Source organism: Pygocentrus nattereri, chromosome 17, assembly GCF_015220715.1.
Source record: "Pygocentrus nattereri isolate fPygNat1 chromosome 17, fPygNat1.pri, whole genome shotgun sequence".
NCBI lineage: Eukaryota > Metazoa > Chordata > Actinopteri > Characiformes > Serrasalmidae > Pygocentrus > Pygocentrus nattereri.
The window spans coordinates 20,712,386-20,730,166 of record NC_051227.1 but is presented as its reverse complement, the minus strand read 5'-3'; the positions used below and the strand labels follow the sequence as shown (position 1 = coordinate 20,730,166).

Below are 17,781 nucleotides of genomic sequence, written 5' to 3'. Positions count from 1 at the left end.
TGTATGTTATTGATTAATTTTAATAAAAAAGTGATTACATTCATATAATAATAATAATAATAATACTTTTATTTTATAAAGCGCCTTTCAAGAGACCCAAGGACACTGTACAATACAAAAAAAGTAAAACAGATAATACATTGAGATTTATAACAATATATAAAATAAACTAAGAAAAAAAAATATATATAAAATAACAACAATAAAAATAAAACAATAATAAAAGACTTAACTAAAATAAATAGAAGTTCGAGAGAAATTCTCACTCAAATGCTAGCTGGAAGAGATAGGTTTTAAGACCGGCTTTAAAACATGATAGAGATGATGATGTACGGAGCTGTAGTGGAAGCCCATTCCAGAGTTTTGGGCCAGCAACACCAAACGCTCTATCACCTAGAGTACGGAATTTTGTAGAAGGCACAATTAGGAGATGAGAGTAAGAGGAGCGTAAAGTGCGAGTTGGAACATACATCTGAAGTAGATTACCCAAATAAGTGGGGGCAAGATCATGGAGAGATTTAAAAACAGTTACCAGTATTTTATACTGTACTCTAAACTGGACTGGAAGCCAGTGGAGATCCCTCAATACTGGTGTAATATGTTCCCAAGATCTTTTATGGGTCAACACCCTAGCAGCAGAGTTTTGCACATACTGCAGTCTGTTTAAAAGCCGGGTAGGGAGACCATGCAACACTGCATTACAATAGTCTAATCTAGAGGTCACGAATGCATGAGTAATGATCTCAGCAGCAGCAGAAGACAGAAATGGGCGAATTCTGGAAATGTTCTTTAAATGAAAAAAGGCTGTTTTGCAGACATTTTTTATGTGGGGTTCGAACGACAGTGTTGTGTCAAAAATTACACCCAGATTTCGAACCTGAGCAGAGGAGGAGACAACAAACCCTGGTATAGAGAAAGCAAGGCTACTGAGCTTTCTGGCAGTAGCAGGAGAGGAAATCAGTATGGCCTCAGTTTTAGTACCATTAAGGCTTAGAAAGTTTTCAACCAGCCAGGCACGTACATCAAGTAAACAGTCACTTAGCACAGCAGGCGGACAGGTATGAGATGGTTTAGAGTAAACATAGATCTGCACATCGTCCGCAAAGCAGTGAAACTGGAGCCCATGCCTTCTAATGATGTTGCCAAGTGGAAGCATATATAAAATGAAAAGTAGAGGGCCAAGTACAGATCCCTGGGGGACACCACGGGACAGCGCACACAAATCAGACTTGTAGCCACCAATAGAAACAAACTGCTGCCTATCAGATAGGTAGGACTTAAACCAGGAAAGAGCGGTGCCACTTATACCTATAAGTGTCTCAAGCCTGGTAAGTAGCAGGTTATGGCAAACAGTATCAAACGCAGCAGTCAGGTCTAAAAGAATCAATACATTTAGCATCCCCTGGTCAGCAGCTAATAACAAATCATTCACAACTCTGAGTAGAGTCGTTTCTGTGCTATGGTTCCTCCTGAAACCAGACTGGAACACTTCGTACAAATCATTCGATTCCAGATGTTCGTGTAGCTGAGAAGCAACCGTTCGCTCTAATACTTTGGCCAGGAGTGGAAGATTAGAAATGGGCCTAAAGTTAGCAAAATTCTCAGGGTCAAGGCCAGGTTTTTTTAGCACAGGAGTAACAGCAGCTAATTTCAAACAGGGAGGGACCAAGCCTGCAGTGAGTGATGCATTTATGACCTTGGTGATAAGGGGACAAATAGCAGGGAGACAAGATTTCACCCACTGTGTTGGAATGGGGTCTAACTGACATGTAGTGGCTCTAGATTTCATAATAAGCTCACCAACAAAACTCTCATTAACAGTAGAAAAATTAGAAAGGCAACTACCAGAGAATTGAACAGAGAGAGATTGATGATTCAATATAGGCCGCGTAAAAGCAAACTGAGAGTAAATAGAGTCGATTTTCAGATTAAAAAAATTAATAAACTTTGAACAGAGATCAGCCGAAGGTGTTAAAGGAAAACAATTCAGAGGGCAGATCAGCTTATACACTGAAAATAAATTGTTGAATTTAGATGAGTCAAAGGTGTACATTGGTTTCATGCTAATAAAATGTTACATAGTACTTACACACAGTAATTATGTTGATATAACAAATTTATGTGGAGGTGATGTGCACCTTTGAATCAAGTAAATAAATCATAAATAAACTTTTTTCAGTGTAGAAAACTGTAGAAGCCTGATTTGTGGCATTAACTTCATCTGAGTTGTGACAGCCCCATCAGAGTGTGTTTACAGTTTTAAAAGCAGCAACCTTGTGCACTTGGGTATATCTGCTAAGAGTGGTCATGTATATTGAGATTTAAGCTCATTTGAGTTTTCTTTAACACCCTTAACTCTAGTCTGTTTGTTTTGGCTGTCCTCTAAAGGTGTGGTTCTAATAAGCTTTAGCTCTCGGTCTAAACATTATGGTCCATGTGCTGTGTCTATACAAGCGGGGACCTCTTCATGCCTAGGGCAATTCTGCGTTTTATAACTCCTCTGTACTTACCTATCCACTTCCTCTTTGGCTGCATGATGGACAGAGCACAGCTTTTAAGTTCTCATGTAAGTGATATGCAGAAGCCTTACCTGTCAGGGCTGTTCATTTAAAATTTTTTTTTATTTATTGGTTTACTATTTGTTTTAATTGTTATTTTGTCTTTTTGTTTTTTCACACAACATCCTCAAACCAAGTATAACATCTAGCCCACCAAGTAATACTACAGAGACTCCCACTTCTGAACATTCCAGAATTATAAGTTATGCAAATAGCCGTATGCCTATCATTGTCTCCTAGGTGGATTTTGTTGAGAAGCAATTTTGCATGCCATGACCTCACTGTCAGCTAATAGTCCATGGAACCTTACCACTCCTTAAAATTGGGACTGGAATGGGAATTCCACAGATATGTTCATCATCGTTAACTGCTTAGTCCAGATAGGGTTGCGGTAGCAGTTGAGAGAGCAGAAAATCCCAGATGACCCTGTCCCCCGCAACTTCCTCCAGCTCATTCCCTGGGACTCCAAGCTGCTCCCAGGCCAACTTGGAGATATAATCCCTCCAGCGGGAGTCCTAGGACGACCCTGGGGTCTTGTTCCGGTAGGCAGTGCCTGGTACACCCCCACCAGGAGGCATCCAGGGGGCATTTGGATCAGGATGCCCGAACCACCTCAGCTGGCTCCTCTCAATGCGGAGGAGTAGCAGCTCTACTCTGAGCTCCTCCCGGATGACCGAGCTCCTCACCCTATCAAATGGAGTGTAGCCGGCCACCCAGCAAAGAAAGCTCATTTCCGCCGCTTGTATTCGCGATCTCGTTCTTTCGGTCATTACCCATATTGCTCATGTGACCATAGGTGAGGGTCGGGATGTAGACCGACCGGTAAACAGAGAGCTTTGCCTTATGGCTCAGCTCCCGCTTCACAACTACAGTCCGGTACAGTGACCGGATTATTGCTGCCCCCTGTCCCAGGCTGCGGCCAATTTCACGATCCCTCTTCCCATCACGCGTGAACAAGACCGCAAAATACTTGAACTCCTCCACCTGGGGCAAGTCCTTTCCCCTTACCTGCAGTGTGCATGTCATCCTTTTCTGGTCTAAGACCATGGAGTCAGACTTGGAGTTGCTGATCCACATACCAACCGCTTCACACTCAGCTGCAAACCGCTCCAGTGAACACTGGAGGCATCCATGTGATCCAGCCAAAACTTGGCACCCTCCGGCGTCCTCACATAATGCCCTCCTGACCCCAGCTACGCCTTGACAGTCTGTCCATGAATATCACGACAGGGCACAGCCCTGGCGGAGTCCAACGCTAACACTGAGTCTGACTTAATGCTGAGTATACGAACACAGCTCTCACTCCGGGAGTACAGAGATTGAATGGCCCGGAGTAGTAGCCCCGGCACCCCATACTCCCAGAGAACCTCCCACAAGATATCATGGGGAACACGGTCATAAGCCTGCTCCAAATCCACAAAACACATGTAGACTGGGTTGGCAAACTCCCATGCCCCCTTAACAATCCGTGAGAGGGTGAAAAGCTGGTCCGTTGTTTCACAGCCAGCACGGAATCCGCATAGTTGAACCTCAGATTGAGGAGGAACAATTGGTCGAAGTCTCCTTTCCAGCACTTTGGCATAGACTTTTCCCAGGGAGGCTGAGCAGTGTGATACCCTGATAATTGGTGCACACCCTCCGGTCCCCTTTTTTAAAAATGGGGCCCACCACCCTGGTCTGCCAGTCCAAGGGTAATGTTCCCGAGGTCCATGCAATATTTCAGAGGTGTGTTAGCCAAGATAGCCTCACAATATCCAGAGCCTTAAGAATCTCCGGAAGAATCTCATTCACCACTGGTACCTAGCCACTGATGGGCTTGCCAACTACCTCAGTGACTTCCAACAGGGAAATGGAGCGTGACACTCCAGAAGCCTCTGGCAGTGACTCTTGCGAGGGAAGCATGTCTCCTGGATTAAGGAGTTCCTCAGATTGTTCCTTCCACCGACCAACAATATCCTCATTTTAAGTCAGAGTTTCTCCATCCTTGCCTAATACAACTTGGTCACTGCCACCCCGGCCACTCCTGAGTTGGCGGACAGTCTTTTTCCATGGCTTCACCAAACTCCTCCCATGCCCTGGATTTTGCTTCTGCCACCATTGCAGCTGCCACCTTTTTTACCTGTCTGTACCTATCTGCTGAGTCGGGAGTCCTTCGGGTCATCCAGTCCCTAAAGGCCTCTTTCTTCAGCTTGACAGCTGTCCCTCACCACCGGTGTCCACTGGGGGTTCTTGAGTTACCGCCCTGACAGTCACCCACAAGCTTTTGGTCACAGCTATACCTGGCAGCTTCCACAATGGAGGTTTTGAACAGGGTCCATTCAGACTCCATGTCCCTTACCTCCACCAGGACATGAGAAGAGTGTTCATTATACATTTAAACAAAAGTATTCAGAGTGGTTTTATGTGAAATGGTGCATTGTAGAGGCACTTGCTCAAATATCTTTACAGTGATAGTGGTGATGGGAACAAGGGGTTGCAAAAAATGTTTTTGTCCCAAAAGTTTATTGCACAATTTTGCAAAACAATGTTTCAGGCATCAGTCAATGTACCATAACAATTTACTGTACTATCTTTTTGTGATATAGCATTAAAGTGCATTTAATACCATATGTATTTGGTTCATTTTGCCACCATTTTGCATGATTCTCAGGGTTTCTAGGCGGTGCACTTTACATCAAACCACTCTGAATGATTTTGTATACATCTTTTAATGATTGAATTATACAGATATTCCTCTTTTAAGTATAGTTACAGAGCTATTTTTTAGAGGGGGCCCTCAGAGGCCCAAGCAGAAACGGTGAGGTAAGTGAGTGGTATACTCCTGGGTCCATTTCTGGCTCTGAGCCAGTGCTGAGGAATGCTTTCAGAAGCTACTACATAGGCCTCCTGCCCCACACCAAAGCAACACTGATCCACTTCCTCCCACGTTGGTTTGGCTGCTCCCTCAACGGACCACTGCTAACCAGTGCTGTTTTAATGGCAAGGAAAACTGCTACAAAAGCACTGCTGAACACCTGCTTTAGTGGAGATGTACTCTCATTGAGACTGTCAAATTGTGAGCATCACATCATGATATTTTTTTTTCGTTTTAAAGAACTAAAAATTATTACAGACTGATTAGACCTAGAAATCTTTTGTCTGGCATTTTTTGCTCACAGTCCCCCAAGTACAAAATGTACAGTACAAAACATGTCAGTTTTGAACAATTTCCAATATATTTTATATTGCTTATTGCGTTTTTCTTTTATTCTAAACCCTTCTAGCCATATTTGAATTCCGAATTAAGTGAAATCTGAGATGAGTTTAGCTATCCATATATTAGTATACCTCACACCCTAACCTACCACAATCACACCACTGAGGTGCTACATAGCAACTTACAGAAAATCTATATTGTGATCTTCTAGTTAGTTAACAGAAGTACCACTATCTTTATAAAACTGGATGGATTTAATCCCAGAATAAATTTAACTCGCATTGCATTGGAGTAGTGATGGTACTGCTGACCTTTCAGCAAATAAAGTAGCCAGGGTATTATGTTGAGCGAAGTGGATGCACAAATGTTGTTTAAAAATAAGTGAAGCCAATAACAAATACAGTGTAACAGGAGAGAAAGCACAGTTTAGGCAGTAACCATTTATAACTGCCTTGGCTGAATATAACTCCAGGAATTCTTGTCGTGGATAGTCGCTGCATGTTTGGGAAATCCAAAACTGCAATGCTCATGTGAACAAGTGGGTTTCCTCTCGGCACCTTAGGCAATCTGATCCAAACTGCAGTCCAAGGCCACTGCCTCTCCTGGCTTCTTGTCATATAAGCAGTATGTTGTGGGGGCGTGCTGTCCTTCTGCAGCCAGCTTTTTCAGGCAGCGCCATGGCTAATCTGTGCACATTGTAGGATCTCAGTGATCCTGTCAATGCTCTCTAGTGGTAAGCTTTTGGTTGTTCAAAAATCTGTCAAGAGAAACTCACATGTGTTGTTGTATCCTGCAGTCCTGAGATCAGCTTTACAGCAACTATTACCAACTCTTAAAAATGATTAGTACAAACGAGTTCTTTCAGCTCAACCTTTTCTGGAGTTAATATCCACCTTACCCACCCTGACCCATGCATGTTGCTCAGTGACCATGAGTGGGTTTTTGGAGAAACTGAATGTCTTCATGGTTCATAAGATGCAACTGATGACTCATTCAGTTTTTGTTAATGTGAAAACATTTGCACAATTTTTTTTTGGACTTATAACAAAGTATTGAATTGTATCGACTGATGTGTGTGAACAAAATGGATGATATAATTAAATTTTTTATGGTGACTAGAAATTATCACAGGTACAGAGGTAAATTTAAGAGCTGTGACATTCACTGTTCTGTGTTTTTCAGCTTTTAACTCATAATGGAAAAATAAATTATTTTTTTTTTTTTTTTTTTTTTTTTTTTTTTTTCTTTTTTTCTTCAGTATGGATTTAATGTTATATATAAATATTGGTCAAGATCTTAATGTGCAAATGCCCCCAGCCCAGACTTTTTAATGAAGCGTAAGAGCGTATTAAAGGCACAGTAACAATTTTCTAAATGTCCTATATTTTAAATCCAGAAGATAGAGTTTGGAAAATAGTCAGGAAATAATTAATTGCTCCCGTTTTAGTCAATAAACCCCACACAGAAGTCACAAGTCAGCCTCAAGGAGGGGATAAAATACAAACTCAATCCCAAAAAAGTTAGGACAGTATGTAAAATGCAAATAAAATCTGAAAGCCATGGCTTATAAATCTCTTTTTTATTTAAACAGAGATATGTAATGTTTTAACTTATCAACTTGTCAACTTTTTTATGAAGATGTACTCCTTCTGTTATTGATGCCTGTAACATGTTCCAAAAAATCAAGACAGGCACAAGAAACACTATGAAATGGTCAAAAAACATCTTGAACAATTGTTTGCATATAAAAGGAACATCCAGGAGTGACTGAGTGCTTAATGAGCAAGGATGAACAAGGCTTACCACTTTCCTGAAAATGTCCAATAAAAAAGTTCCTTTGTCCCTTATTGTATTTTAAGTGCTGTTAAAAGTAAAGGTGATAGTCTATATTTACAAAAAAAAAAAAGAAATTCAAAGGGTAAAACATCAAATAATGTTTTTGTACTGTTTTTAATGTAATATAAGTCAAACAGAATTTATTATTTGCTGCTTTCTGTTTTTATTAGTATTTCACATTGTCCCAACATTTGTGGTATTGGAATTGTACAAAGAAAATATATACTAAACATTAAACAAAACTCTTTTGCCTCTTTGTACATTTCTTAGCTTATATGCTGGTGGTTATGTGTTACCTGCACAATGTTATTTAATTATTTTGTGGTTCATAGGCTTACTTCAAACATTTGAACAGTGTTCATGTTAGACACCTGCCACCTATGTGTTGAGGTTGTTGAAATGCACAGGTGCATTAATTCCCACCATGAAGTACGCTGATCCAGCAGTTTGTTATTTAACCACAGTTTAGTCTCCTTTATACTCAGGATCCTTCAAACTGCACTGAACCTCCATTGTGCAGAGATTTATTTTCCTACACCTACAGTTTTTGTGCATATGAAGCCTTTGCCCACTAGTTCTTCAAAGGTCTTGTAGGTGTGTATTGCAAGATCTAAAGCACATTTTACACATAGCATCTGTAACATTATAGTTTGAACAAAATAAAAAGATGATAAAGTTGATCTCTCTGAGCGTCACAGTATGTACCATTCTTGCTCAATGTTGCAAACCCATTTAAAGTGCAATACTGGAGTAAAGGAACATAAAAGTGATACTAAACACTCAACTGGGTGCTGTGTATGTCAGTCAACAAGTTGTTTTGTGTACATAACTACGATTGATGGTTCTCAAATGATAAGACATAGGGTGACATTGAACATGAAATAAATTTCTGACTTGCTGTGTAATAAATCGTTTGTAGTACACATTCAGAAAAGAAAAGGGCTTACTGCCTCAATACCAAGTGAAAGTTGCAGTCAACAGGCATGAGCCTCAGGCAGTTTGTGTTATATCATGCTTTCTTACCTGCAAATTACTTTGTCACCTGAAAAATTGCACCCTAATTTCTTTGTCTTGTCTTTCCAAGCTTTTAGATCTACTCACTTTTCATTGTCTGCTTTACCATCTGAACGAGTAAGGTTAAACTCTGACAAAATTAAGCAAAACCAAGGTATAGTCACCTGCAGCAAAGGCAATAACATGCATTTGCTTTTTACCTAAAAAATCTCACTTGCGCACATACATACTGCTTAGCTTCATAGTTTCTGATAAACAGCTTTCACACATAGTAGAGCATGATGGACACTCTAGAGCAGACCACAATATCCTTGTCTAGGAAGTGGTTGTGTTATATTTTTGCAGTCACTTAGGGCTGAAAGATTATTTTTATATTAAAATTACATTTTGAATCTTTAGGTTTTGCAATTATTATTTTTTTAAAGTATTTTATTATAGACTGCAGTATCAACAATGCTGTCAGAAAAAAAATCATTTGGGGAAATTTACTCTAATAGCATAGTTCTTGTAAAACACAAGTGCAACCCCAATTCTAATGAAGTTGGGACGTTGTGTAAAACATAAAAACAGAATATGATAATTTGCAAATCCTTTTCAACCTGTATTCAATTGAATACACTACAAAGACAAGATATTTAATGTTCAAACGGATAAACTTTATTGTTTTTTGCAAATATTCACTCATTTTGAATTTGACAAATCAGAGGCAATCAGACATCTGTGTGCTTTGTACAAGACAACACAACCACAGCTATTCCAACAGTCTGGCGCATGTTCTGTGATCAAGCCTGAAGCCGTAAAAAGTGGATATTCTGGTTATCTTGGCCCAACAAACAGGTTTGCAAATCAGTTACAGAAAATAACCACAACTTAAGTCACAGTACTAGTCAGAAAGTCTAATTAGATATTTTGTCCGAATCATTTAGCCATACTGTCACTAATATTCTTTTTCCTCATGGTCTCAGTGCTCCTTTAGTAACTTTTAGAAGATCATGTCATCATCTATAACTGTAGATGGTGTTCAGACAGACAGTTATCTGTGTGGATTGGTTAATGGCTTTGTGTGTCATCACACAGTTCCTTAGAGAGGACCTCAACTACCATGACCCCAAAGCCAAGCACAACAGTTTCCATGGGGATGACCAGTTCATCAGTGTGGAGGACCTCTGGAATTCATGGAAGAGCTCTAAAGGTAGATGTCTCTTTTAATTTTGTGAAATTAATTAAATTTGTAAGTCACTCTATTAGTCCCCAAGTGTGCTTCCCTAAAATAGTTAGACTCTTTCTGAATGAGTGTGCGCTTTTCAGTTTGTAACATTGATCAATTTTCGATTTTATAGCACGTTTTGTAAGATGTTGACATTTGTTGCCTTCAGATTTACCATCATAACCCAGCCAAATGCTCCAGTAACTGGGGGAAATACCAATACCAATAAATACCAATAGGGCAGGGATTAATGAAGTAGTTTAAATGGTTGATCTCGGTAGTGATTTAACTGATAAGTGATGCCAAATGACACTAAGGAGCATCTGTAGTAAAAGTCCAAATATTGTACCCACTTGGATTCCTTGAATCTGAGACATTCTACACTGATGGGTAGAAGAGATTGAAATAAATGAAGGTAGGTAAGGAGACCAAAAAGAAAGGTATATAAATAGAACTGGCAGGTATAAGTTGACAGTGTTAAAACGGGTACCTTCTTAACTCCATGACATTTTTGGTAAATTGCTGTTTAGCATGATAAAGCAGTATAAAAGCATGTTACAGTGGTTTAAGTGGAGGGAATGAAGCAGAATTTCTTGGCATATTGCAGTTTGAAAAGATTGCACTGTTTTGGGAGTAATCAGTTAGCCTTAATGACCTTGTTAATATGCAGTACATTCCTCATATTACTGGAATATATTTGCTGCACATGATTTTCCACAGTAAATAAAAGGAATTGCAAATTCCTTCTCATATATTTGCATTAGCTAAAGGCTATATTTTGTATGTCCTAGTATTTAATGACTCAGAAACTGTAGCTGTAGCCATTTGCTGGCAAATTTTTTAATTGTTCTAGCTACTGTTGCTGAGTTGTCCACGCTAATCTGACTCAATGTTCCATTCTGAGCATACTTCCAAATTTAGCATTTTCTTGTTTTTTTTTAAATAATTGCTGAAATCAGTACCGCAAAGGCTGTTTCTGTACAAGACCCAGATGAGAGCAGGCCATGTGTTTATCAGGTGTTGTGTTGGGGATAAGTAGAGCAGAGCAGACCACTTATTGAAAGAGGCTTGAAGCAGCAACATCATGCAGCCTTCAACAGCTCATTCAAGTTGTGATAAGCTTTACTGCAGTCGTTCTTTCCCTAAAACTCTGTACTACAGCTACAATCCTGGCTCTGTATTGCCTGTTGGCTTGCTCTCCCTCTCTCGCTGTCTCTCCCTCTCTCTGTTTCGCTCTTGCTCGCTCTCACTCCTCCTCTTGTCTCATTTACCCTGCATTGCAGCTCTTCTTCAAAGGTGAGCTTGGAGGCCAGAGCAAACCCCAGCCTCACTAGAGATTAAGCAGAGGATGTTCTTATAAATGTACTTACTGTGTACAGTGGTCAGAGGTTTATCATGCTGTGCATAAAATTGTGACCGTGTTCCCAGTTTGAGAACAACAGCATTCACTGAAACACTGAAGAGTTGTTTTTCTTACTGACTATGCAGTATTGCATTTCAATCCATGAAGCAAGAAAACACATTATCACCTGTAGAAGCAATGATGTACTAAACCATTCCCAGTAGACCTTTGATGATGATAATTCTTGCTCCGAGTGTCACGATTATGACTGCAGTTAATGCTAAATCCATTAGAGTTATTTTGTTTGGGTAAGCCCACTCAGTCAGTTACCAAACAGCAATTGTCTTACACTACAGTTTGGAGTGATTAGTTTATTGTTGTTGCTTGTTTATGTATTTATTTGTTCATTTATTTTAACTGTTATGTAGATGTCTAATCAGAAACTCCTGCATTGTATTATTTCTTTGTCGCATAGTATATAACTGGACCGTGGATGAGGTGGTGGAATGGCTGGAAGCCTATGTGGAGCTCCCGCAGTATCTGGAAGCTTTTCATAAAATGAACTTAAACGGAACTGCCATGCCCCGGTAAGCCATTTCCCATTCAAACCACAAGACTCTTCTCTAATGTTGCTATATACCCAGCAGAATTCAGCATTTCATTTGAAGTATGTATTTGTGGACCTAGACATCCTCACCTGGTTTTCTGAGATGTATATGATGCTGTCAACTGTACATTTTCATGAATATGGTCATTTCTCTACTCTGTGTGTTCATTCTGTCTGTTGTAATTATTTCACATCTTATTGGAAGTTTTATGTGTCTTTACTTAAACCCTGAGTTGTTCCTACCCTTTTATTCGTTTGCTGCACTGCAGTACTCATCTTGTTTGTCTGCATTTTTTGTCCCCAGCCTGGCTGTGAAGAACTCCACTTTAACAGTGACAGTGTTGAAGATTCTGGACCGCAGTCACACGCAAAAACTTCAGCTGAAGGCACTGGACACAGTCCTGTTTGGAGCTCCAATGAGTGAGAGATTTTGCAATGATTATGCGCAGTGCATGCATTCTACATGCAGGTTCTTAGAAAGTGCCTTGTTTGTCCTGTTTCACACAAGCCTTTCATATATGTTTGACTTCACTTTGGTATCTTGAATATTGATCTAAGAAATATATTGCAGAATGATTGAACCAACCTGTCCATGATCCACCATAAATATATTTTTTTTCTGTAGAAACTGTTGCCAGGTTGGACAGACTTTACAAAATGTTGCCAAAAATGCAGTTCAACTAAAGGAGAAATTGTGTGCTTTGTTTAAGGTCACTACATAATGTCAAGTTTTCAGTTTAAAAATGCTTTGATACCAAGTTGGACTGTTGTTAGGCAGACTGAGCATTGAGACAAGTGCTTGTTGAATACTCAGTCATCTATTCCCAGTGTCTGTATTTGAATGCTAAAAATCACGACCCTGGTATTTGTTCTGCTGCTTCACTGAAAGTCAGTGAAACAGTCTTATTTTAACAGGACTGTGAAGTGTGACAGTCTTTCTTGTGTTTGCACTTAAGTCTACATTATATTTTTCTGCAATGAAACACAACAACCTTAACGTGAGTGTTTTGCAAAAGGCATGTTATGGACGCAGTATTATAATTGTTACTGAGAATGCAGAGAAACTGTCGCTACATCTGTCTAGGCTAAAGATGTTTCTCTGTTCTCAGCGTTACCTCGACAAACTACCATTGACACATCATTCGCTGAGGAGCGAAAACCTTGTTTAGAAACCCACAAGTCATCACCATCTGCTTGTATACCGATTAGTTCTAGTGTTAAAATTACATCGTAAGCTCATCTAAAGGAGCAGCCTCTGTTACCCAAACCGTGCACCTGACCCACTATTTTAACCCATAGTTATCTTAATACTTAATAACTAAATAAAAAAACAGATGTATTCCTCTGATTGCTGCTTAATTTTTTTTTTTGCGATTGAATTTTGTAAGCTTGCTCGAATTACAATATGTTAATACCAGGCAAAGGCCTTGTTGCGTCTTCTTCAGTTACTTGAATATCAAAATGAATCAGAATTCATTGTTCATGTTATTTCTCTTACAGGATAATATAAATATCTTAACAGTGTTTTTTTTTCCTCCTTGAAAAGTTTTTGAAATATAAAATGTTCAAATATTTAAAATATATTAAACAAATTATTTACTCTGAATTTAGGTATTGTAACAAAAAGTCCAACATGGAAGAGCATGGAAAGATTACATTCATTAATTAATTCATTCATTCATTCATTCATTTTTTGTTCTACAGTTGGGAGGTCATAATTGAGCTTGAGTCCCAGCAATACCTCAACCAAAAAAACAATGCTATCTGAAAATAATCATCAAATTATACATTGGTTTGGCTGTAGTTAAAATTCAGTTTCCAGAAGACATGTAGTCTGACTCCTCCAGCTACTTGGGTTTGTAAATACAAGTGACAAATTTTATTTTTATTTTTAATTATTTTAAATGTAAGTGCTGTGTCTGTTCTGTGTTTGTTTTTCCATAGCTGAATTTACTGGCTTTCTTTGTCAAGCAGTTGAATGGCAACTAGTTTCTCTGATTGTTTGAACATTTCTTATAGTGACATTGGGTTTGAAACAGTATTGGGAAGCCTGGCAAAAAACAAACATGCCAATTCAGCTTAAGAAGCCTTAAAAAACAAAGCTGGCTTTTTGGGTTGCTTTTGGATTGATTTTGGGCATCCAGCCATGCCTTTGATGTGCAGAAATGTGGTAGATCAAAACTGGTTGTGGAGGTATCTGCCTGTTTCTGTCTTATCCACTGTTTGTAGCTCAAATCACACTATAAGAAAATTGACCTCCGTGACATTAGAAATTCTTGTGGGCTTCCCCTCCAGGTACTGCTCAGTCTGGGTTTTTAGTGTGCTTGTGTGCTCTTGTCAACTGAGAGGAGGGGTTGTAGAGAATTATTCTGTATTCTAAGCACAGCTCTCTGGCGCTCTGAAACAGAGCACACTTCCTTTCTCATCTACTCTCGTACCTCAGGCTTTAGAATGCTGGGCAAGAGGTTGAATTGGCTCAGGTGTCGGTGTCCTCTCCGTGCATATTTGTGTTTACCTTGCCGTGTCTTTTTGTTCATCTTTGTGTAATCACAGGCCCTTACATTCCTGGCCAGCTTTCTCATGTCTAACCTGGTAGTTAGGAGTTTGTCACATTCTGTACACAGAATATGTTCAGTGAGGTGTGTATTTTGCAATCCTGCTTGTACTGTAAGTGTTTTTTGTAGTTCTTAATTAAAATACTGTACCTATCAACCCCTCTGAAGCCAAATAAGCCAGGAAGACTCTGTGCAGTACTTGTAGCCAAAATACTAGACCACAGTCAGAATTTGGTAGGGTGATTCTGCCAACACCCTACATTCTTGCAGAATTAGACTGCTTCATTTATCGTCTATTGTCTTGTAGCAGTTGCAGAATTTTTAACCCTGGACATGTAAACACAAATACATATGCAAAATATGCCCCCCCTAAAAACTTGCTCTGGGTAATTAATCATTATGAAGGAACTAAATAGGGAAACACCAACATAGGAACTCTGGGCTGATGCCATTTTGTTCAAGATTTTTCATGTGCATATCTGCAGATTCCAATATTGATGCTGATGCATAAAACTTTTAGAACATGTAAAAATTGTGACTATATGCATTACTACAACAGAGATATGGAATGCGTACTTTGTAATTTTTTACAAATGCGGAAAAACGAATTCAGTCATCCAGTCTCTCCTGTCGTGTAATTAAATATCAGTTTGACTGGCCAGTCAAATCAAAATATCTGCCTGATGACGATATTTATTTCTTCTACATTTATTTTAGTGTGTGTGTAATATAATATATATATATAATATAATATAAATTCTGGTGTCATTCTGCATTACTACTTCTAAATGCAATAAATCAATATGTAAGAAGAACATGCAGACACTTTTTTACCCGACGTAATGAATGTACTTACCCACATATAAAAATAGGCAACTTGCAGGAAGCTGCAATCATTTTTAACCAAGAGCATTCACCACAGCCAGTCATGTGTTCTTTATTTGTCACCTGCCCCCAGTAAGATTGAAAGAAATTAAAATTATACACTCATTAATTTGTGAACTTTGTGCTGCTTGAGATCAAATTGCTAGTTAATGTTCTGATTAACTTAATGTCACAGATATTTCTGCAAGTTGTTTCCAGTTGTGTATGAAATGCCCCTAAATCTAAATTAATGAGGGCAAAAATTAAGATATTTCCTATCCTGTCTGGCAAAAAATACTTACTTAATGTCCCTTGCACAGCATAAATACAAAGCGACTTTAAATCAGGGAAGCCTACAATAAGGCGACAGACAAAAAGTACAGTGGGTCTGCATGTGACATTTCTCTTTGTATGTGAGGGGCTCAAGAGGCCCAGCTGTGGTGAACCTGGGAGCTTCTGCAGTCTGTGTGTGACAGAAGCAATTCTTAGCCTACCTGAACCCTGCTGATCTCAATAGATTGGCTTTAGCTTCAAAAGCCAGTGTCCTTCAGACAATGCTTTATTCAGGTTTTGCATGTGTTTAAGTGCTGCTTGGGCAGTCTGAATAGCTTCCATATTTTGTTTGCTGCACTGATTTCAATGGCGTTTTGATGTGTTTTCAGTTAAATCAGCATCCTCACCTGATGGTGACAGCAAGTCATGCCCAGCAGTGAATGTATCTGTGGTGCTTTATAGTATACTTTATAAAGTGTAGTACTTTATAGAACTATGAAGTGCAGTAAGAAATAATTTTCCAATTATGTGAGATAATTCACAATACTTTTTTTTTTTTTTTTTTTTTTTTAAGAGGCCTATCTGAGATCTTGAGTTGAAGGCAGCACAAAAGACATGCTGATAAGCATACTAAAAGACAGCTTTAGGGAAACTCTCTGGGACATCTGTTATGTAGTCTTGCAGGTTATTTGCGCGGTGACCCGCCCAAATGCTTCATCTCTGTTTACTCAGTGCTACCAGACAGGTATTGTGAACTCTCAAAGAAAAGAAAGTTAGACAGCTGATGGTTTTTAGTTTTCAGATGTGGCAGCTGTAAAACACTGTGCAGTCTGCAGAACACTTTTAGAAATGTATTTTATTATCCATCCATCTGTCTATTGTGTCTGTTTTTTAAGGCTTCTGTGTCCTTAGATTTGTTAGCATATTAAACGTTCTTGTTTCCTGTAAGTTTTATTCTTGTTTCTCTCTCTCTTTCACACAGTGAACAGTCATAACCATTTAAAGGATTTCATGCTGGTGGTGTCCATTGTAATTGGCATGGGTGGTTGCTGGTTTGCATACATCCAGAACCGCTACTCCAAAGACCACATGAAGAAGATGATGAAGGACCTGGAGGGTTTACAGAGGGCCGAGCAGAGTCTTCATGACCTGCAGCAAAAGTGAGAGCATAATCTTTTGTTCTTGATAGTCCTTTTCACGTTCATTTTGACCTTTTATAGGATGGTCCACATTAACCAAGGCAAGTCTGACCACCATGGGAAAAAAAGGCATTTAACAAGCTTATGCAGTGCGAACATTGCTCTCGTTCACTTTTTTTAATTTTATTTTAATACAGTTTTGATTTGGGGCTCCCATAAGAACAGATTTTGACCTGTATAGCCTATCTCTTCATTGTGTGAATGCGAATGTGCAGATTAAAAAAAAAAAAAATGTGCCACTGGTCTGGAACTCTATGTTTGCAAGGTGTGATGAGAAAATGAGCTAACCTGCTAAATAACTAACCTGCATAGCTAGCATGGTTGATTTCAGAACTGCTGGTTTACTGAAAGGCTGAAGTCTTTTGCCTTTACTGTAGTCTCATGGCAGTAAATGTAAATCTTTGCTTTATTGAAGGGGCATCACAGATTTTTTTATTTGTCTGCATTGATGTTAAAAACAGGGGAAAATCCATTTTATGTAGGCATGCTGTAAATTTGCAGTGGAAAGCAGCTTGCCTACTTGCATATTCTAGATCTTTTCTTTGGGTCCACTCAGTTGGCTCAGCTCACCAATAGAGAAGGCTTGCTTTTACTTGGTTTGTTTTAGAGGTCTTCACGAGTGTGAAGTTGAAGCCCAAACCCAACCCGAACCTACCTGCTTGACACATCCTCCCCCCTCGGTGGCATGTTCAGACACTCCTCAAACTCCAGAGCTATTCAGGCTTGGGACATTTTAGAAGACCTTTAGTTTTGATACATTATGGAATTATCTCATCTAAGAAAGTCAAGGTCGTTGCCTACAAACAACAGATTATTGGCTGAGACTTAGTACATCAGTATCTGCATACAGCTAATGGCTTTAGGCAAATAGAAGTGCCTGATGATATGGTATTACTCTTGGATGTACAGTGTTGGTCATTGGGAATTCTTTATTTTAAGGCATTATGCTTTTATCAACTGGGTAGAATTTTATGAAGTTGAGTTATCATGTTTTGCCGGTTACTTGCCTAGAAATACTGAACAAATGCCTAGAAAATACTAAAAAATGCTAATGAATAGCAGAGTTCTTATTGTGCTCATTTTGTGATTTGTTTGCTTTGCAAGCTCATCAGGCTTACTTAATGGCTCAG

At 39.1% G+C, this 17,781-nt stretch overlaps 1 protein-coding gene across 3 annotated transcripts in view; it reads left to right on the top strand.

The window, feature by feature from the left end:
- Positions 1-17,781, top strand: part of stim1a (stromal interaction molecule 1a) — a 49,760-nt gene that overhangs the window by 9,494 nt on the left and 22,485 nt on the right. For all 3 annotated transcript variants that reach the window (XM_037546510.1, XM_037546508.1, XM_017707196.2), the window contains exons 4-7: positions 9,682-9,796; positions 11,629-11,740; positions 12,065-12,180; positions 16,435-16,612. In XM_037546510.1, coding sequence (XP_037402407.1) covers positions 9,682-9,796; positions 11,629-11,740; positions 12,065-12,180; positions 16,435-16,612 — 521 coding nt within the window. The remainder of the gene's footprint in view (positions 1-9,681; positions 9,797-11,628; positions 11,741-12,064; positions 12,181-16,434; positions 16,613-17,781) is intronic.